Source organism: Thermobia domestica, chromosome 13 (genome assembly GCF_964235325.1).
Source record: "Thermobia domestica chromosome 13, izTheDome1.hap1.1, whole genome shotgun sequence".
In the NCBI taxonomy this organism is placed as follows: domain Eukaryota; kingdom Metazoa; phylum Arthropoda; class Insecta; order Zygentoma; family Lepismatidae; genus Thermobia; species Thermobia domestica.
In genome coordinates this window covers 115,004,916-115,027,684 of record NC_137466.1, presented here as the reverse complement: position 1 = coordinate 115,027,684, position 22,769 = coordinate 115,004,916, and the positions used below count along the sequence as shown (strand labels likewise).

The window sequence follows — 22,769 nt, the reverse complement described above, 5'->3', positions numbered from 1 at the left end:
GTGGACAACTCGCGTGGGTGCACCCCTGACGTAAAATTGTGATAAGAATGTAGTAAGTGCATGAAGTGCATGCAGGCCTATATATATATATATTGTATGTATGTATTGTATGTATACTACTGTCATATAAATATATTTTTTAAGAAAATATTTTTTAGAAATCAAACTCAATTAAAATAAAGGGGCCACGGTGGCTCAGTGGTAGAGCGTTCACCTCTGATGCTTGGGGTCCCGGGTTCGATCCAGATGAACTTTGTGGTGGATAAACACCGTGTGCGTGGGTCTTCTCGAGGTTCTCCTGTTTCCTCCCACTTTCTTCATTCCACCATTTTCATTCATTTCTCATCATCACCGTCTCCTTTAACCTAACCGGCATAAGCGTGGGACGTAAAACTCAAATATTTCATTTTCAATTAAAGTAAATCATCAGTTCCGTTTTGGTAATGGTAACATTGAGACCAAGCGGCATTTTCTTTTGTTAAAAAGATCAAGAATAAATTTTTTAAAAAATGGCAATTTATATCTCAAGCTGCGATATAAATCAGTTGATCTACCTAAATTGTAAAACAAAATATACGTTTCATAGTATAAAATATTATCAATTCATAAACATTTGAGCGATACACATTAAATAAATAAAAAGGCTACTTACATTTTAAACTATTTTCTTGTCGTCAATAAATATGTTGTGTGCACTATACAAAAAACAAATCTGCCACGTTTGTACTATTACTATAATGAAACGTGCCTAAAGGAATCTGCTATTGCACTTATCTTTAATAAAACAAAAAGAAATACAGAAATGCTTTCAGGGAGCTTGAGACTACATAATTGAAGTTTCGGATGAAAAAAAAAATAAAAATAATCCAGAGAAGTAGATGTCGTAAATCTAAAAGTCCGTCGATAGAATCGAACCAAGGATCTCCGACGTGTAGTATCGTAACAATAACAATTTATTTATTGTCTTTCATGTTTGTGTATCATTGATGTAACATAAGTATAATGCCCTAGGAGAAGCTACGTGATGCTAATTTTAGAGACATTGCTGGTTAAGTATGAATTCCTATGATACAATATTTTTGTTCACTATTTTAGTTCTTGTTACAGTGAATAGTTTAACAGAACGAAATGAAGTATAAATGAATCATATTGTACATGGCGTAAAATTACAAAACCAGGACGACGGAAATACCAGAATATTTGTTGATGTAAATTTGTAATGAAACAACAAATTTTGTGAGAAAAAAAAAAACATATATCAACTTACAGACTCAGAGATGAAATGTTTTCACGTAGGAGGGATTTTGCATTTTCGGATATGTATTTTTTTTTTCAGTGTAGTACGGAAGACATTTAGTGATCTAACTAGATAGATTACCGTCTTAAATTGTTACTTTTTCTGGATTTTATTTCCAATTTATATCGATTTTATAGTAAGATAAAAAAGATATCGTCCCTATCTGACTAATCAGCAACCTTTAACAGAACCACTTGCCTTTTTTAATTTCATTTTCATAACTAGTTATCTAGGAAATCTATTATAAGTTTGCTTCGAGCCGCAATGGGTCAGTGCTCTTCCTACTAGTCTAGCAGCTGGTGTGTGCGTCTTTGCTGCATGTAGTCCCTGGTTCGATTCCCGGTGGGATAGAACACAAATTTAGCCAGTGGGCGTAGAAGAGAGGTCTGAATGTTAGGCTGACGATAGTGAGGTGACACCAATTGGAGGTTCGAACTCCTCTGTAGCAGCATGGATCTCTATCTTTTTGTATTTGTGTACCTGAACAGTGGTAGAAAGGAAAAATAAGAATCAAGACTTCTTTAAAAAGTGATAGAGCGCTCACCTATGGTGCGTAGGGTACCTGGTTCGATCCCAGCTCGCGCAAAATGAGTTTTTCTTTAGTAACCTCCCGTTTCCTCCAACTTTCTTCTTTTCCACCATTTTCTTCATTATTATTATCACCGTTTCCTTTACTGTACAGAGCATAATCGTAGCACGTTAAACTTGAAAAAATATAAGTTTTTCTCCAGATGATTCAACATTTACCTATCTAATTTCTTGACAAAATGTTTTCTATAAATGAATTAGAGAACGGTGATGTAATTAAGTCATAAAATGAACAAGGTGTAATCGTTTAACTTAATGATATTAACCACATTTACCTTAGAATGGTGTTTACGTGAATTTAATAAGCGGGCCGAGTTATATAGTTAATATGGGATTGAAAAAGGAAATTAAGCATGAGTATTATTTTGTAGAAAACACAGACATTTGGAAATTTTCAACATCAACATGGATGGACAAATTTACCCAACACGAAATCTAAAATAGGAACTTGTCGATGAATATAGAGAGAGTAATAAAATTAAAGTATCTCTGTATTTAGTAAATATTTTTGGTAAAATTCAAGGTTGTCACGTAGAGAAAAATTGACCTCTCTCTCAGTTAGAGATGTATATTTTAAGCATAATATATTTCCTGATGAAAAACGTTAAACTACTTATATCGATGGAGAATCCCTCCTTCTCCCCCCGCAAAGCAAAACCTGAAATGAAACTTCTGGTAAAATAATATAGAACCACTGGCAAACATGCACGTCATTTCACCGTTCTTAAATAATAGTGATACTTAATACAAGCAATATATTTATGAATCGAAAATAATGCTGATTAGTTACTGTTTATTTTTACATTGAACAGAGTGTGTAGCTCTGATGAATAAACGCATGGGATGCACATACTGACAACAAGATCAGAAGATATTATACAGTACAATCTTAGAAAAGTGAGTAATAACCACACGCCAGGTATTAAGACAACGGAATACATTATAAGCATCACAAAAATGCATTCGAGAACACTAATAGACAAATAGGCTGCACTAAAATTTTACAAACTGGATATAATATTTTCATTATATCAAATAAAGATGTAATAACTTGTTATAGTAAAACTATATACTAAAGCATTCTTAGCTATATTTAAGAAAAATGATGGTCATAGTGACAGATTAGTAATTTTCCTAATAATTTGAAAACTGTTAAAACAAACAAATAATTTGAGCTTAAAAGAACAATCAAACAAGTTTTAAAAAGTAAGCAAGTTGAATGGATCTGCTTTTGTCTTTTAGTACAGTTTCAACATATATTGAAAGTAACATCTGTTACGGACCATCAGGCATAAGATATCAGTATTTGAGCTGAAAATAACGATGTAGTTGTCATCGTATTCTCTTGCTAGTGGCAAGTAATATAAGACCTTTCAACGAGAAAAATCATTTAGAGATGTTTTAAGATATTTCAACGCTTTAGCAACAAAGAATATTTTTGTAGTAGTTTCAGAACCCGATTTAGAAATAAAACTCCATCCCCAATATCCCGTCGTCGCTGCTGTTCTTTACAATGTTTACAGTAAATGGAAGAGTAAATTATTAGTCATAATAAAAACAGAATGTTTCTGTGACATTTTCTATAGATTGGCAAGATTCTCACGATATTTTGAAGCTAAGTATGGAAATACTCGCTCAGAATTTTTTTTAAAATATTTTACACGTGCACAGTGAGAGGTAGAAATTTAAAGATTTTTAAAACCACATTGCGTCTTATTTTTTAAAAAAATTAAAAGTAGTTTTAATGCACTTTATGTTTTAAATTTTCTACCCACCAACTTTTCTACTTTTCCGCTAAGAAATCTTAGACCTACTCGCAACATCAGTGAAACAAAACTTCCTTTGGACCATTTACTTAAAAATTTAGGACAATATCACAGTTTTATTTTTACCTATAATACATTATATAATAAGTATGTTCGGGACATCAGTATTTAGTATATTTTTGGTTTATTAACGAAGCGAAAATTTGCTGACACGAATCTAAACTTTAGTATACTTTATGATTCTTCACATATCATATGTCACAAGACAGTGGCGCACTTACGAGGGTCCACCGGGTCCGGAATCCCTCCCCCGCAAACTTCCTAACTCAACATCCATTTATATACGTTCTCAATAAAACTATACTTGTTTAATAGGGAAGTATTGGATGTAATATGAAAATTTGATCCTACACTTCATCAGCACTCTCTTTTTGAAAACCATTTAGTTCTACCATTCTTTTCAGAAAATATAGGTGGAAGTCTTTTATAATTACTTATCGTCTTTTCGGGTGTAGAATAATACCCGTTCAATATTACATATGTGTAGTGACTTGTAGTATTGGATCCCTCCCGACAAAAAAAAAAAAAAAAAAAAAAAAAAAAAAATCCGGGGCCATGCCTATCACAGTGATTAATATTAAGTCGATTTAAAGGTTGTAGCTTCTAAACCATAACATAAAAAAGACATATTATTCTAGATCATAATATTTTGCCACCGACAAATAAAAGAGTGGACAAATTAATGGAAAGCATCTTGTGTTTTATGATTTTCACCTTGCTGTATATTATATTGCAATTTTTTTTAACTATTTGTTTACTGATATGTTAGCTACCAAGTAATCTATAGTAGCTACTTAATTTTAAAAGTAAAATGGTTGATTGCTTAACATAAAGTTTAACATTCCTTTCTGCACCAAGGCTATTTGAAACGTGGACCTACAGCGTAATTCAGTGTTCTAACAACATGAGCTACTACCGGAAATCGAACTCGGATCTCCCGCTAACCATATAGTCACACAAAATTCTAAAACGAATATGAAGATAACCTGATTTGATACAGGGTTTGACAATATGGGCAGGGAACTTGTGGATGCTTTAAAATTTGAAGCTTGCTATAAAAAATCAGTACATAGTATTGTTTATCATCTGTATTGGACAGGGAATCTGTTAAATGTCTTCTATCAAAATACACTAAAAAACGTTTTAAAAAATTAACCACTTCGTTGATTTTTAAAGTCACTGCTTCACAATATATCCTGTGAATAATACAGTAATAGTAACACTTGAAGTTTTTTTTAAAAAATGCGCAAATCTGTTTTGTGAAAAAGAGTACAAAAATAGGTGACAATTATACAGAAATGATTTAAACTTAATGCTGGTAGTGCGGTGTGAAAAAAAGTAAATAAAAATTACAAGCAGGCAGTGCTGTGAGAAAATTGCAAAACAAACTGTGGTGTATATAATTTAAAAAGCCAAAGCTGGTAATGGTAAAAAAAAAGGAACAATGAATAACTGGGATAATAGAGAAAGAACAAATAGTACTTACTGGGATAATAGTAACGTGACTGAATCTCGGCCTCGTTGACACCCGTTCGATCCTGACTGCCGTTCTCCACAGTCATCTCGCACGATTTGAGAATGGGTTTCGGAGACTGCTGAACGTTGCCGCTACTAGAGGCTCCTGGCGGTGGAGGCTGGAACTTCGCGACATAACCTTCTTTACATATACATTGGCCATCCAACGTACAGATGGCGTGATCGGCGATACAGGGTGGCACACAAGGACGCGGCTTACCATCACAACCACCTATAATGATAAAAGAAAACGAAACGAAAAAAGCAAAAAGACGCAACAATATTCTCACAACACTGGCCACTGTTGAATGTCAATGTTAACACTTACCAGCGCAGTATTACGTTAATTAATGAACGACAACAGAGTTGCGCAAAATTTAATTGACTAATTTCGATCTGTCTATTAAGCACGGTTTAAGTTTCAATGATACATTACTATCAGGCTATATTATTCATAAGTTTCGACTCCACACAGTAATAAATATAGAAAGTGGCTTTTTAATAAAAATAATTGGAATTTTCTGATCAGTTCACATCATCATGGTAAATTTTATCCTTTAATAACTTGAGAAATCAGTCTTCTTGACTAGGAACACTTATTCGCATGTATGCTTCTCATTTGTATTTGGAGCACAGTCAGGTAGGAGGGGAGCAAATAATGTTTCGGCCCCCGAACGTTTTGCTAATACCCCAAATGAGTTTATCTGTTAGGTATTTATTAGGTATGTTGAATACTTACAGTAAAGAAACAATGCTCATAAAAGAATATGAACTGATTTAAAAAATAAACTACATTAACATAATTATGACCATTATGAATGCGATACAATATTTAACAGGTTTGCATCACATTGTATATTCTAAATAGCAATTGTTTATATATGGCTCATAACTGGGAAACCAAAAAATATTACACATGTCTACTAAAGAGATCAAAGCCTACTGCTGTGCCAACTTTGATGAAGATCGGATACGTTCGTCTGAAGACATTTTCTGCGAACCCAAACTTTGATCATCTATATAACTTCTGCACAGGGAAATATTTCACAGGTGTACTAAGCAGATTGACACCTATCACCACTCTAAGTTCGATGAATGTCAAATGAGTTCATCTGAAAACGTGCAATTATAAATTTCTTTAAAAGAAAAATCAAATTAAAGACGATAATGATGACAATAATAATAATAATAATAATAATAATAATAATAATAATAATAATAATAATAATAATAATAATAATAATAATAATAAAATTTGCAATATTATTCTGGTATTATCGCTACGTAATAAAAATGGCAGTAGATTGGAGTAAATTGTTAAAATGGCAGTAGTTCAATCAATCATCTCGCATGGTTACTTAGAGTATATAGTGGTTTCAGTATCACATCATTGATGTTGTTTTGATCCATTTTTGAAGAGTCTTTATGAGTTAAAATACACCTAATACAAGTGTAAGAATATCGAGTCGGAAAATGCATACGCTCGAAAAACTATTTTCATGAAGGACTACAAACAATATAATATTTGTTTGTTACTCGATATAAATGTGAAATATATCGCGCAAAGCTTTGTTCATAGCATAAAATAAGAAGTAATACGAATTCTAAGTATCACTTACTTAGATATTTATCGTATCTTTCAAGGCAATGCACATGCTACAATTTACTATATAGAAATGGCAGTGATTTATTTGCTCAGTCATTGTTCTTAGCAAGTGGCTCCGCATAGCGTAGCTTTTGCAGAATCTAAATACGAGACATTTGGGATGAAGACATACAATTATTTTGACAAGAAACTGATTAGTATCATGGCTAATGAAATTGTGACCATCACACATGTTCCTACACACACACGTGATCGTTTTCCAATCGGGGATTCGCACTCGGATAAATGATTATGAAATAATTGGTGAAAAGAGGACGCGGAAGGAGAACCCCGAGAAAGAAACTCGGCCACGATGTCGTCCACAACGAATTCACGCGGCCTGGGGGTGAACCAGAGACCTCTCGCATTATAGATGTATTAACTTTTATATATATATATATATATATATATATATATATATATATATATATATATATATATATATATATATATATATATATATATATATATATATATATATATATATATATAAAAGAAAGAAATTACCTAGCTTCGAGTGCTTACACACACAGAAAGAATGTGTATAAGTATACAAGGTGTCTCAAAAGTCTTCTGACATAGGGTAACTCTGTTTATTATCAAAGTTACAACAAAATGTGAGAGGGGAAACCCTCTACAAATATGATGTTTTAAATCTAAAGGAAAGGATTTTTTTTAAGTCGGACGAGCCATTTGGGCCGTACACTCTTTATGAGCCCAATGTCAAATGCAAATACAATGCAACAAATGAATGAAGTTACTGTCTTTTATGCTAACATGTCGATGGCCAGCCTCCATTTCAAACATGCCCCCATTCATACTCTTACAAAATTTATCCACCTCCAAGTAAACGGCAACGTTGCATTTTCATTTAATATTGGGCACATAAAGAGTATACAGTTCAAACGGCTCGTCCGATTAAAAAAAAGAAAATCCTTCACTTTACATTGAAAACATCATATTTGGAGACGGTTTCCCCTCTTACATTTTGTTGTAACTCTGATAATAAAAAAGTTACCTTATGTAAGGAGACTTTTGAAACATTCTGTATTTTGTATCTTTCGTTATACAAAAAAGCTACCATAATAAACAATATTGTTATTTAGTAGTGTTATGTTTGCATAATGTTAAACGGAAACAAATATGAAAGGACAGAACTGAACGATAAAGGCAGAGGTGTGTTGTATATTTTATAGCTTTAAAGTAAACATTTTTGTTAATTATCCCTGACAGTCATAATTTAAAACAACATTCAGCTCCACCTCCAGCTATACATTTTCAATCCATAAATGTACTGATGTGTGGGCAATATTCTGGTTTTAATATTTAACAAAGAAAAGTATAAAAACCTTTTTATATATTTATAATTTAACAAACCTAATTCGTTAGGGAAATTACCGAACTTTTTTTTGTATAAAAGTTAAAATGTTTGATGTTCAACCAAAACATACATGTATAAAGATAAATGTACAAAGATAAACTTTTATTACTACTGGGAACTCTTGAATATTAATAATATGACGTTATTAACAATGCATCATTGAATTTAATCTCTTAGGAATCTGGGTGAGTGTTTTAAAATAGCTAATTTATTAATGAAATTCATGTATCGTAAGTTAAATAAGTTAAATTAAAAAGGCTATATTCGTAAATGCAGCATATATATATATATATATATATATATATATATAGATAGATAGATAGATAGATAGATAGATAGATAGATAGATAGATATATATATAGAGAGAGAGAGAGAGATAAATAGATAGATATAGATATAAATATGCACTCTAAAAAAGGTGTTGTTACATTCAACCATTGAATGTAACTATACAGTATTGTTAATATAGCGCCAGCAAGAATTAAGACTCGGAGTACAATATTATATTGTTAAAAATCTCTAGCTGGATCAACAAAAATTATGGTTGTCCCAGACATATTTATGATATTTACAACTATGCCAATTATTGTACTTGCAACTATACAGCTGCTATATAATTGGAAATACCATATAGAATGGTTGTTGAGACCATCACAAGATTTATTGTGGCTGTCCCAACAATATAAGACATGTTGCTTTAACCATACTTAAAATGTCAAAATGGCTGCTGTGACATATGCACTTGCTATTGTAACAATCTATTTCTTGCTGCGCTTACCGTAAGCTTCAAACTCAAAAAGTATCCTGAGAGTAGTATTGTCTCTTAAAAAATACTATAATGCTGCAAGAGCAAGCGAAAAAGATATTACAATGACTTTTTAAAGGTTATCATTATTTATAAATTTGCAATACTCCTTGCATTCATACCAGAAATTTCTCATAAGTAACGGTGACAATCTAACTTGGTCGTACCATTTTGTAATAAGCAAAGCTTTATGACATTTTTTATATGAAATATTTTTATGAGATATGTTATGAAGTGAACTTTTGAGCAGCATTTACAAGAATAACAGTGCTGCCATTTAATGTGCTTATTTGTACTAGAAACATGGCTCATTATGTTATAGTCATTTACATGCCAGAAAATGCATAAAGCTCCGTAAATAAACTTTCCTTCACATTTCTCTATTAGTTCATGTAGAGTCCGTGTTCTTAATAAATGCTCGCTATTCCTAATAGACATATACACTCTTCGTTCTTGAAATTGCAAATGGCGTCTTTGTTCGTACTTCACGTTGGTCAGCGCAGTCGCGACACGGAATGACACATACAACCATGTATATTGTTCACGCAACTATGTGTATTATGCGTGCAACTATAAAAGCAACAACAATATGGTATGTTTTATGCACCACAAAAGAATTTCCTCACATGATTCTAGTAACATAGGAGGTAATGTTAATATTGTTTATGTAAGAAGAAATATGTTTCCAACGGCCATACCAAGTTTAACTATATTTTTATGGTTCTCATCACCCTACTCTTTTTAGAGTGTGGATATATACAAGGTATATCTGAAAGGATTCGCCTTGTACATAGAAATTTGATTCGTAACATCAAGAGGAGAGAAAAAAATCGTCTTGCATGTTGTCGAATTTCGCGTTCGGCACAAGTGACAGGGGTGCTAACTTAGAATCCAAACTCAATTCCTGACAATTGGAATGAAATAGAAAGATGTATATGTGTATGTGTGTGTATGGTATTTTATTTCTCAGCAATTACAGGCCAAATCTAAGCCAAATTTGGCGGAAAAGTAGCCCATGGCTACGCTTCAGGAATGAAGATCGCTTGGCTCGGAAACAAGATGTATTCCACCGGGAGGTTCTGAGTCTTCTGCTTGTTAAATTTATTATTGGTTTTAACTGTTAGTTTTCATTACAATAAATTTCCGTTCATTAATATTGAGTTGAAATAATAATGGACAATACTATTAGTAAGCAAATATTTAATGTCATTATCATTGTCATTGTCTACAGAGGAAATAATTATTCAGTCTTAGAAGATAAGTGATGTATTCATAGCATTATAATCAGAGAAGTTTCTAATCTATTCTTCAACCAGACACTAATCTAATGTTTGTTTTGGTTAGTTTTTAAATTAAGCAAAATTAATACGGTGATAGCATCGATGATATTACTAAATCACTTTTATATTCTACGGTGCATGCTATAAACTATGCTCTTCTACTTCACTTTTAGTACCTGAATAAAATGAAACGCATTTTCAGATAGGTCCAAGTAGACCCGTAGTCAGAAAAAATGGCCGAAGAGAAAGCATTTTTTTTGGGGGGGGGGGTGAAGGTGATTAACCTTTTGTTCATAGTTTCTAAGTACATAAATACCATCATTTTATTATGAAATAAGATTTTCTTTTTATAAGCTACGTTGAAACAGAAGCTTTCAAAATGCATTGGACAATTGGGTCAACTTAATATGATTTACTTGTAGATGTCTATGCGTATTCAGCTGAAAATTGATTACATCATGTATACATAATTCTATCAAGTAAAAATAAAGCATGTTTGCCTGTAGAAGACAAAATTATCTGGAACTTTCATGAAAATAAATAAAAAGTACCGGAGTATCCATATTAGACGAGATGAAAAATTTCTTGTCTCGTCTCGAAAAGAAGTTAAATTACATTTTCCAATTCGAGACGAGAAAATTTTACGAGTCTTCTTGGTAACGTTACGCGGAACATTCAATAAAGACATCTCCCGATCTAGTTGTAGTTAATATACAATATTAAAATTTTACACATGTATTGATACACATCTCTATAGGTTATGAGGAAAATTTCATCTTTTTACTTCCTAACATTTTTTGTATTACAGGTAATAAACTGACCGAAAGTGTAAAGGTGACCCAATTAAATCCTGAGTGGTGACTAAGTTTCTGTGCTTTAGAAGCCATACAACAAAGGATTCATTTGAGAAGGTGACAGAAACTTATGGAGAGGAAGGTACGTCATATGATCTTGTGAACCACTGGCACCATCAGTTCAAGTATGATCGGATTTCCGTAGAAATGTCCCTTTTCTGGGTGACCTTAGTCTACCATTGATGAAGACACCATTGGGTAAGTGGAAGTCATATCTTGGAGGACTGCCGCCAACTAACTGAAGATATTCAGTGTGGGGTCTGTAGATAAAATAATCCATAAGCATTGTATATATATGAGGTGTCTGCCCAATGGGTTTTCCAGTTACTGAAACCTTTCGAAATGCAGGAACAAGTCACTTGGATCTCCCAGGAAATTTTGATCCTGTACCTTGAAAACCAGGACAACTTTTTTGATAGACTAATAACTCATGATGAAACGTGAGTCTATCATTATGACGTAGAGACTACGACAAAGTCAAATCAATGGAACCATACTTACTCACCAACTCCGAAGAAGGCCCATTCCAATCTTTAACAGAAAGTTAGGAGATTATATCAAAACCAAATGACGTGGAATGCTGATCAAAAGTATCTATATATCCTTCAAGACAACGTCAGTTTACAAGTGGCACTTTGCCCAGACAGAAGCACGATCATGCGGGTTCGAAATCCTTTCCCATTCCTCGTACTCTCCTGTTTTTGCAATATCTGACCTTCCTCTTTCTAACCATGATGTGTTTTTTTTTTTTTTTTTTTGAGAGAAAGCATTTAAAAAACGATGAAACGTTGATTTTTGAAGTCAAATCATGGCTTCTTTAACAATCTGCGGACTTTTACAAACAAGGTTTCTACAAGTGCATAAAGCGATCGAAAAAGTGTGTGGTAATTGGAGGTTCTTAGGTAGAGAAATATTAATGTCTGTACCAAATTTCCTTTATCTTAGTCAACGGTAGGTGGATCAGGGAAAATCTTTAATATGAGTACTCCATATGGTTAACCTATAAGTCTTAGATATCAAACATTTCTTTACAATTCATGATTTATATTACAAAAACTATAAATTGAAATAGTGACTTAAAAGACAATGAAAGAGTATTTATAAACGTCTAAAGATATGCAAGTCATTACATAATATATTTCAATTATAAATATGGTTTAAACATAGATCTTGCACTTTAATACAATGTAATCGTACTTTATTTCATATATTATTTTACGTCACCTGAATACATAATGTATTTAATATTTAATTTTCTCTTGTAAATAGACTAGAAATAATAAAGATCCGAAGTGAAATAATAATAATATGTAATATTTATGCCATGTTATTTGACTATTAAGCTGCTTAAATAATTTATGTGATATTCAGTTATATTTTTATTAAGGAAATTCTTTCCATGTTAACAAGTAAAATAACCTACTTTCCGCATGAATTAATTTTTAATGGAAACCAGTATATTGTTTAAAATTTGATTACAGTAATTATATAGCATTATTTCTGTTACATCTGTGAGAGATACAACAGTGTGTTAGAGTATCTTTGTATTCCATGTGTACTTTGAAAATTTGCCTTGGTAAAATCAGTTACGCAGTACCGTGTTGTGAAGAACGTTTGTCTTTATTTGTATAGGAACACTGAGTAAGAAACCAGGGTGATGATACGTACCTTTTTAATTAATTCTAATTATTCAGCAGTTTCTCTTCCTGTATAACACATGAATTTCATATTAATAAGTGAAAGATTATACTAAGACTACTGTCAAATGTCAGGCACATAAACTTACAAAATGAGACGACAGAAGGAAAGATTTTCCGAAATCGAGAAGAGACTAGAAAGAATCTTTTAATAACCGAAACAAGATAAGAATTCTAGAAATATTACGAGATAAGACGAGAATTCTAGAAAGAATACGAGATGAGACGAGAATTCTAGAAATATTACGATATGAGACAAGAATTCTAGAAATATTACGAGATGAGACGAGAATTCTAAAAATATTACGAGATGAGTCGAGAATTCTATAAATATTACAAGATGAGACGAGAATTCTAGAAATATTACGAGATGAGACGAGAATTCTAGAAATAATACGAAATGAGACGAGAATTTTAGAAATAATACGAGATAAGACGATAATTTTAGAAAATTAAGAGACAAGACAATAATTCAAGAAAAACTACTAGATGAGACGCGAATTCTAAAAAAATACGAGATGAGACGAGAATTCTAGAAAAAAATACTAGACAAAACGAGAATTCTAGAAATATTATGCGATGAGACGAGAATTCTAGAAAATTACGAGACGAGACGAGAATTCAAGAAAATTGCTATACAAGACGAGAATTCTAGAAATATGACGAAATGAGACGAGAATTCTAGAAAAATTGCGAGATGATATGAGAATTCTAGAAATATTATAAGATGAGAGACGAGGATTTTAGAATACGAGATGAGACGAGTATTTTAGAATACGAGATTAGACGAGAATTCTGAAAATATTACGAGATTAGACGATAATTCTAGAAATATTGCTATACACGACAAGAATTCTAGAAATAATACGTGATGAGACGAAAATTCTGGGAATATTAGGAGATGAGACGAGAATTACAGAAAATTGCGAAATGAGACGAGCATTTTAGAAATATTATGAGATGAGACGAGAATTCTAAAAAAAATTGGGAGATGAGATGAGAATTCTAGGAATATTATGAGATGAGATGAGAATTCTAGGATTATTATGAGATAAGACGAGAATTCTAGGAATATTATGAGATGAGACGAGAATTCTGGAAATAATACGAGATGAGACGAGAATTTTAGAAATATTACGAGATGAGACGAGAATTCTAGAAAAATTGCAAGACCAGACCAGAATTAGAAAAATTGCGAGATGAGAGGAGAATTCTAGAAAAATTGCTATACAAGACGAGAATTTTAGAAATATGAAATGAGACGAGAAATCTCGAAAAATTGCGAGATGAGACGAGAATTCTAAAAAATGCGAGGCGAAATTAAAATTATAGAAAAAATGCGAGACGAGACAAGAGAACCTTATTGATTCTCTCGTGGGGAACTCTTATTAGTCTAGTATACTAAATGAAACTACTGTTACTAAACTGTTTTATTCCATAAGCGGTCGTACGACAATTCTTTTAACCCAACAACAATGTCATCTTTTATTTCATATTCTTTGAAGAAACATTTTCGACCCAAAGGAAAGTCCTGGAGAATATGATGGAAGTGCATTAAGGAATATAATTGACAAACATATCTGGATAGTATGAAGTAGAGCAAGATTGAAATGATAGTAAAAGTCTGAAACCATTGTTTATAAACGGCGCACAGTTCTATTTTCGACCAATTTCCACACATTGATCATAAGACATAAGTTTTTTTAAATTTAGACTTAGTACTTGACAAATTTACTCATCCCATTAGCAGAGATTTATTACACTCAACTTTCCATATACCGAATTTTTCGTACAATACCTGGATTTCCATTTACCGAATCATCGAAAATTGAATTCTCACGCTACTTTATAATACATTTATGCATTGTAAATAATGTGGGATTATTATTTTGTAAATAGTTTTATGTTTATGTTGTTATGTTTTTGAGTTTTACGCGCAATAGTTATGCCTTTTAGCGAAAAGGAGACTATGACAAATGAATGATGAAAAGACAATCCATAAAACCCATGTCCTGAGAGGAAGTAGTACCAACGACAGACAGGTTGAGCTTTTTAAATCTATTAATATTATAAATGAAAAGCAAAGCATAACGTTTTTTCACTTCCGTAGTAAATATGAGCACAAATGTATAACATTATTGATATTTCATTTTTCATTTGCTTCGCATTTCTGTTTTTATGTAGCAAACTGAAAATGCAAAATCGTTTACAAAAAATTCTGTTAAATCAGTTTTAAAATATTGAAAAATCTTCTCTGTTCGTTTTTAAAGGGCAAGCCATTTTGTCAACATATATGAAGGTTTAAGGAGCACAAAAGTGTTCTTCATAAAAAGTGGGAGTTCTTGAGGGACGTCGCATAGGTAAAAATTTAAATTTTATCGCTAAGAGTACACCAGATAAGCCACAGGAAGAATGCTTACCTGATTTACTAATTATTGTATACAACTTTCTGAAGCTGTATAAAACTTTTCTTCCCTTAATATGTATATATATAAGCATAAGCGATATGAATTCCTAACAAGTACTGTTCAAATCTATCATTCTTATTCTGTAGCCTAAGGTTGTACGCTACGTGTGCATAATTTATTTTGTAGAAATACTCTTTCCTTATTCTCTTTGAATACTCATCCTGAACCTGGATAACAGTTTGAGTTCAAGTGTTGGGTCCGGGGGGTTCGGACCCCACTTCAGAACAAAAATGAAAAACTAAGGAAGGATGAAGCAAAAAGAGACAAGAAAAACCAGAATCAGCGTTAAAAATATAAAGATACACCAAACGTTTGGTTACTCTTTCTGATGAGGAGCTTTATGTGGAGTAAACAGGGGGAGAGGTCAAGTTGAAAATGGATAGTATTGTAACGGAGCATTCGAATTCCATCTAGCTCCATGATAATCTTATGGACTACAAATGATAATCGATAAACCGCTTCAATCAGATAGACTCTCAGGTAGAACTTAAGAAATGCTCATAATCGCCAATAGTATGAGCCTGGCAACATAGATTCCAGTTACACTAGTTAAAGAAATTTTCAGTTTCGCGGCAACACTAATCCATTTTATATATCCCTGCCTTACGTTCCTTAAAAAACGGAACAGTCCAAATTTTGAACCCGAGTGTCCCGCGTTCCCGTAAATTTAGTCGGGACAAAAAAAATGTCCCGTAGTTTAGTCTCGTCCTATTTCTTCTGTCAATGTCAGCCTTTCTACTGGGAACCCTGTTATTAGTAAATGAACAATAAGTTGTAACATGAAACAGCTTGGAGTAGGTTATTACTACACTACTCTCTCCAATTTCATAGTAAGCAAACCAATAGACTAAATAGATTTTCAGCACTTGAGCTGCAATTGTTCGTTGGCAGTCAAAGGGATGTAAAATCTTTGATTAATTCCACAAGCTGAGTTGTTTCTGATAATACATCACAAGTGAAGCATTTCAATTTTGTATCAACAAGAATGCCTAAAAATGCAATTTTTCTTCAAATATGAAGCTTATTCAGATGAAATGTCTCACGTAAATGCAAAACGCCCATAAGAGGTCTCCAGAAACGTAAAATTTTCTGAAAACATTGCACTACAGATTGTTCGTTACTTCTTTGTATCCATTTCAAATAACGCAGTGAAAATGTTTTCCAAAAAGGTATTGTGTTGGAAAGTTTGGGGGGGGGGGGGAGAGATCGATGGTGTCCCGTATTTTCATGAAAAAAATATGACAAGTTTAATTTTATAGGATGTCTTTACGGCCGAAGGAGATCTCGTTGGTATCCTTAACGGCATTAAACGAAGACAAGAAAAAGAAGAAGAAAAGACAAGAAGAACCGAGTTCGAAAGACCATATCTTTTTCAATTTTTCAATATACTTTTACTCGAGATTTCTTCATAGTTTGTTATTAAAATACTTACATACATATCCTCATTTTATTGTCTTAACAAACCAATATGTTGCCAGTAAAATAGTTTAGAATGATCGATCCCCTAGTGTGATAACCACAGTATTTCGTCACAGACCCCTTCCCCCTATTACGAAATCCTGGCTACGTGCCCGGATTTCAGCAGAAAAGTGTTCTTGATATAAAGTGGCAGTTCAAGAGGGACGTCGCATAGGTAAAAATTTAAATTCTATCGCTAAGAGTACACTAGGTAAGCGAAAGGAAGAATACTTACTTGATGTACTAATTATTATATACAACTTTCTGAAGCTGTATAAAACTTTTTTTCCTTTAATGTGTATAAATGTAAGCATAAGCGATATGACTTTCTTACCAGTACTGTTCATATCTATCATTCTTATTCTGTAGCCTTAGGTTGTATGCAACTTGTGCATAATTTATTTTGTAGAAAACTCCTTTCCCTGTTCTCTTTGAATACTCATCCTTAAACTGGATAACAGTTTGAGTTTTAACGTCCCTCGATTATGCACCAAGGCTGAAGGAGACAGTGATAATGAGATGGCTGATAATGGTGAATGACGAAAATGGGAGAAAAACGGGAGAACGATGAGAAAATCAGGGCGCACAAAGTTTGTTCATTATAAAGTCCACTTGGCAGGAGCAGAAATCGAACCAAGAACATCACGCACCCATTTGCCCAAGATGAAATTTCACTTAATGGAAAGGAGTTTAATTTAGACTAACTGAAACGGCACTTTTTCAAGGAAATTTACATACAACCTGAATGTAAATAATCCTACTATAAATACACATATTTGTCAGCCTGTAACATTAATTCCTAATAGAAAACAGTATAGCTGATAGATGTCGCCACTTGCGTTATCTACCTATTTGATATCAAATGATGCCAAAATTTGTAGATTTAAAACAATGATGATTTAATTCCAACTTAAAAGCGCATTGTTTAAATTTAATTATTTCCAAAAGAGACAAGGGTCTTAATCATATTTAGATCTGAACATTAGCATTTATGTATTTCTATGGCATTAGTATTAGCATTTATGTATTAGCATTTGTGTGTACTATGTCAATGTAATTCTAACTTAAACTGTTTTAATTTAAATATTAGAAAATGGATAATGCTGAAGCTGGAAACTGAAAGTGCTTTGCTGTCTATGATTAGGACAAGTAAAAAGATACAACTTTTAATTAAGATGATTTTAGCCAATAATGTACACAGGGTCGAGGATTTGGGAGCAACAACTAGTGTATAAATAAAACATAAAAGCCAACGCTCTAACTGCGCTGGAATATCGTTTCTCGTGAGATAGATCAAGTCAAGCAGTGCCTAGTGTGGTCAAAGGAAAGATGGATGACAATTCGTACTTGGTCCACCTAGCGTCGTGAGAACAACTTGAAAGAAAGCTACTTGAAAGAAAGGAATAACGGACGCCGGCCCGAAAAGTCAGCATTAAACGCGAGAGAAGCAGGTATGCTGAACACACATCACCTCAAAGGCATGAGTGCAACAAGGTGGTTGGTAGTCCTTGGATTCCAAAGCTATCGCTACAGGAGTTTAATTTTAGTTTATATACAGAGTGGCTCAAAAGTATGTATACAGACCTACATCTATCAAGTATGACATTTAAAATGATTAAGATAATGAATTTATTTGCTTCGGTTTGTTCCGAGCTTAATGTATAAGTGAAAATAAATTATAAACAGAGAAGGAAGAAACTAAGAAACAAATACCTGCATGGATAACGATAAGTAAATGATATAATATGCTATGACCGATCAGTATGGGACAGTATACCTACTTTTGGGCCAGTTTGTATATAAAATTTAAGGAATCATATTTTACAATTCCAGTTTCTTCTTTCATGATGTGTTCTACACAACAAAAAACACACATATACATACTTGATGTATAAAATACACCAATTCTTTGTTAAACTACGGAAAGAGGCTACAAAATCCTACATCAGAAACCGCTGTCACGTTCTACGTCTTCAATCGAAATTAGATCTTGCAACTGAGCATTTCTCCTTCCACTACGAACTCTTTAGGGACTTCTACATTTTCCTCATCCTTCTCCCTTTCAACTTTCACTCAATCCTTCTTCTGCGCGCGGCAGCACTCAATTTTTCTTCCTCATACCGAGTCTCCTTTCTTCCCCTAACCATCCCGCTTCAACGTCCCTTTGGACCCTTCCAAGGTGTTTGGATGGAGATAGGAGACGTTTGGTAGCAACACAGAGCGAGGAAGGGAAAGGAGGGTAACAAAGGAGCTATAGGCTATGAAAAGCGCGATCAAGCGGCGCTACGCACCCGTTCAAGCAGGCAATTCGACTTCTTCGAGATGACGTTTGCTCATTCTAAGTACAACGCTGTCTTTACTAAGGGAATTCCTTCTTAACGGTTAAAGAAAACAGGAGAAACATGTTGCTTTGTTATAGGCATAAGTGGAGTTATTTTACTGCTTTAAATGTTTGTTTAAAGCAAACAGAAATGTCTATAAAACTTTAGACATGTAATAATTTCAAATTATGGAACCAAACCGTGCTAAGATAATGAGATGTTTTTTATTGTGAAGGCTACAAAGTAATCTACTTTGCTTTAGAGTACGTAATCTTTCAGAAAACAACCACGTTACTTAAACGTCTTTCTACGATTAAGTGAGGATAATTATAATTTTGGTGAACTCTTGGGGTAATTATAGAACTTGTTTCTGTCATGTTTCGTTTTCTTTTATTGGGGCACGGCGGCTTAAAGTTGACCTCTGGAGTGAGAGGTCCTTAGTTAGATCGTAAGCCATATGAGTTTCTGGTGTATACTACCATATACACGAATTTTCTCGGATTTTCTTTTTCTCTCATGTTCTCCTTCCACCGACAATAATTTATTTTCATTAATTACCCATTTTCATTAGTCTAAAGAAACAAAACTATGGGACGTTAAACTACTAGACATTTCAATTAATTTTTTCTTTCGTCCTTCAATGAGAATAAGGGGATTCTTGTAATCGTGATAGGAAAATCGAATTTCAAATTTCAACGGATTTTAGCCTACACTCTCGGTCTATAATCGTGAAAGCACATGCCTTCAATGTACTACATTTCGGTTTCGTTTCCCGATACAAGAAGATCGAACATATTACAGTGGTTCAGTTTTCACTTTAACTGTAGGGATTCAGACTACCGCTGCTAACAAAGTACTAAATAGAAATCAATAGGAAGGGTTTACACACTTTATGTTTATACATGTCGATATGGTTATTTATGGATTTGTAACCGTATGCTTGTGCGAAGTGCACTATTAAACGTGTACCGGTATAGAAGAAATTTTAACATCAATTAAAAGCCCAAGAAAGGGATTTCGCATTTGTCCTCTACAGCGCAAAAAAAAAAAAAAAAAAAAAAAAATCTTTACTGGAGATCAAAAATTGAAACTTGGAATTTTCTCTAAAACGCTTTACATTTTACTTTTGTATTTTATAAATAATTTTTAACGATGTTGATTATTTGTCCATTGATTTTAATGGATAATAATTTTTCGGTTTTCTTTGAAATAATTTTTGAAGTAAACTGGAATTTTAATTATGTGATTTTACTGATTACTTCTTCAAAACTATTTAATTATGTCGTTTACTCAGCAAATAATACATTCCTCCGTTAATTTTATATTCCATAAATATTATATTCCTTCCACAATATTATATTCTTCCAAAAATATTTTATTACTTCGTAAATATTATAATCAAAACTATTTAATTACGTCGTTTACTCAGTAAATATTATATTCCTCCTTAAATTATGTTCAAAACTAATTATGACGTTTACTCCGTAAATATTACATTATACTCCATATATTTATGTTTTTTAGTCTGTAAATATTCATTCTTAAAAAGCATGGAACATACAACTAGACTTGAAAAAGAAGTAAGTAATAAATTATTCATTAAAGTTTCAGTTAATTAGAAAAAAGAAGAAAATAACTTCCCCATGTAAATCACTTAAATAAGATGATTGTGTAGGTACTCAACACTATTAACAAGTATACAAGGAGGGCAAGGAAGGCAAATGGAGGCCCGGTCCCCAAGACAGCTTTCTGACCCATTAAATGGAGCTCGACTGTTAGGTGTTTATTTATACATGTTTATTAAACCAAATAACGAATGCTTATAACTTGTATAATAAACAACAATGCCCATTTTCTTCACACAAGCAGGATTAAGATTTAATGAAAATAAAACTCTTCATTTGAAATATTGTAAAAATTGTCCCTTTTTCCTTGTAGAAGCAAAGTTTCGTAAACGCTGCAACATACAGTTTTCTCATTTTTGATTGTGAATTTATATATCGAATTTCATGCCTCCAACTGAAGCGAATACCCACATTACGGAATTTCTGAACAGAGAATCGAAAATTGTAATACCGGACACTGTTCTCTTTAAAGCCAAAGTTTTGAAAAGGCTGAAACACATTTTCAATTAATTTCAATTAGGGGTTTATGTACCAGACTTCCCAACTCTAACTTAAACGAATATACTTCCATAAAGTTTTCCTGCATAAACAACTGGAAGTTTGAATATTATATAAATTGTTCCCTTTCCCCATTAGAAGCGGAATTATCGAAACATGTACACTATTATTCTTAATTAAGAGTTTAAATACCGAATTTCACACCTCTTACTTGAGTTAATCCTCACATTTGGCAGTTTCACAATAAAGAATCGAAATTTATAAAATAGTAATTTGCCCCCCTTTTCCTTATTTAAGGGCGGAATTTTCGAAATAATGCTGAAATACATGTTCAATTACTTTTAATGGGAAGCTCATATGTCAAGTTTTATCTTTCTAATGTGAGATACTTCAATCTTGGAAATAAAATTTGAGTCTCCCCTAACCTCTTTTATGATAAATGTTTTAAAAATTCTTTCTTGACAGTACTAATAATTACCATACCGAAGAAATGCGCTTGTACACAAACATATACATACATCAAGCATTATGTGGCGTTAACGGCTGAAATGTGGGCATATGTTTGGCCAAAATAATTCATGAACTCCTGTGACATGGCGTACAGAGGAAAGGTGAACCGCAAGTGAAGCAGATAAGAAAGAAAGTACGTTCTTTTCAGTTTCCTCTAGTTATACAGTATTGAAATACTGATGATATTTGCTGAGAAGTACTAATTCAAATTTCCTGACGCTACAACTACGAAAACTATGGCTAGTTAGATGGGTTACGTTCAGCTGGAAGATGTGTGACCAGTGCATCAGTTGGCAGGCGCCATTATTTCTGGTTTTCTGGATTGAAGTACGCTACGTCTTATTTCAGGCTGCTCCCCAATCGTCTCATGATGCTAAGTCAATACGAAAACATGTTAGTGCTCGCAGCAAGAATAGAACCAGGGACCATCACGCTAAAAAACGCGGCTAAGCAGGAGATAAAATATTAATATAATTTAAACGTACACTTTCTTTTAAATGCTCTCTATTCACACCCACAGATGGTAAATTTTGATACCTATGAAAACGAAGAAGAGTTGAACAAGAATTTTAGGAAAACCAAAAATGCATCAAAAGATTGCGATCTTGGTCAAAAATTAGTTTTTGGATCAGGGGCCATAGAATTTTTGAACGGCCCCTAAATCGAGTTTTCGTATTTTCTACGGAATAAGTGCATCATACTGAGTTAAATGATAGTTAGGGTTTGGCTAGACTATATGTAGTTCTCCAGACAGAAGGCCTACACAAAAATTTTTGTTGAAAAATATTGGTTCTTTTGGGCCAATTGAATCAGGGGTCACACAATTTTTGAAAGGCCCCTATATCGAGTTTTCGTATTTTCTACGTAATAAGCACATCATACTGAGTTAAGTGATAGTTTTGTTTGGTTACATTATATGTAATTCTCCAGACAGAAGGCCTACAAGAAAATTTTTGATTGAAGCATATTGGGTCTTTTGATCTAAACAGGTGAAGAATAT

General features: G+C 33.0%; 1 protein-coding gene across 2 annotated transcripts in view; it reads right to left on the bottom strand.

Annotated features, from left to right (window-relative positions):
- LOC145668440 (thrombospondin type-1 domain-containing protein 7B-like) overlaps positions 1-22,769 on the bottom strand; it is a 1,268,628-nt gene that overhangs the window by 234,391 nt on the left and 1,011,468 nt on the right. Inside the window, exon 26 of one of the 2 annotated variants that reach the window (XM_081736304.1) lies at positions 5,198-5,458. The exons of the other annotated variant lie outside the window; for it this stretch is intronic. Coding sequence (XP_081592430.1) covers positions 5,198-5,458 — 261 coding nt within the window. The remainder of the gene's footprint in view (positions 1-5,197; positions 5,459-22,769) is intronic. 2 annotated transcript variants of the gene reach the window in all.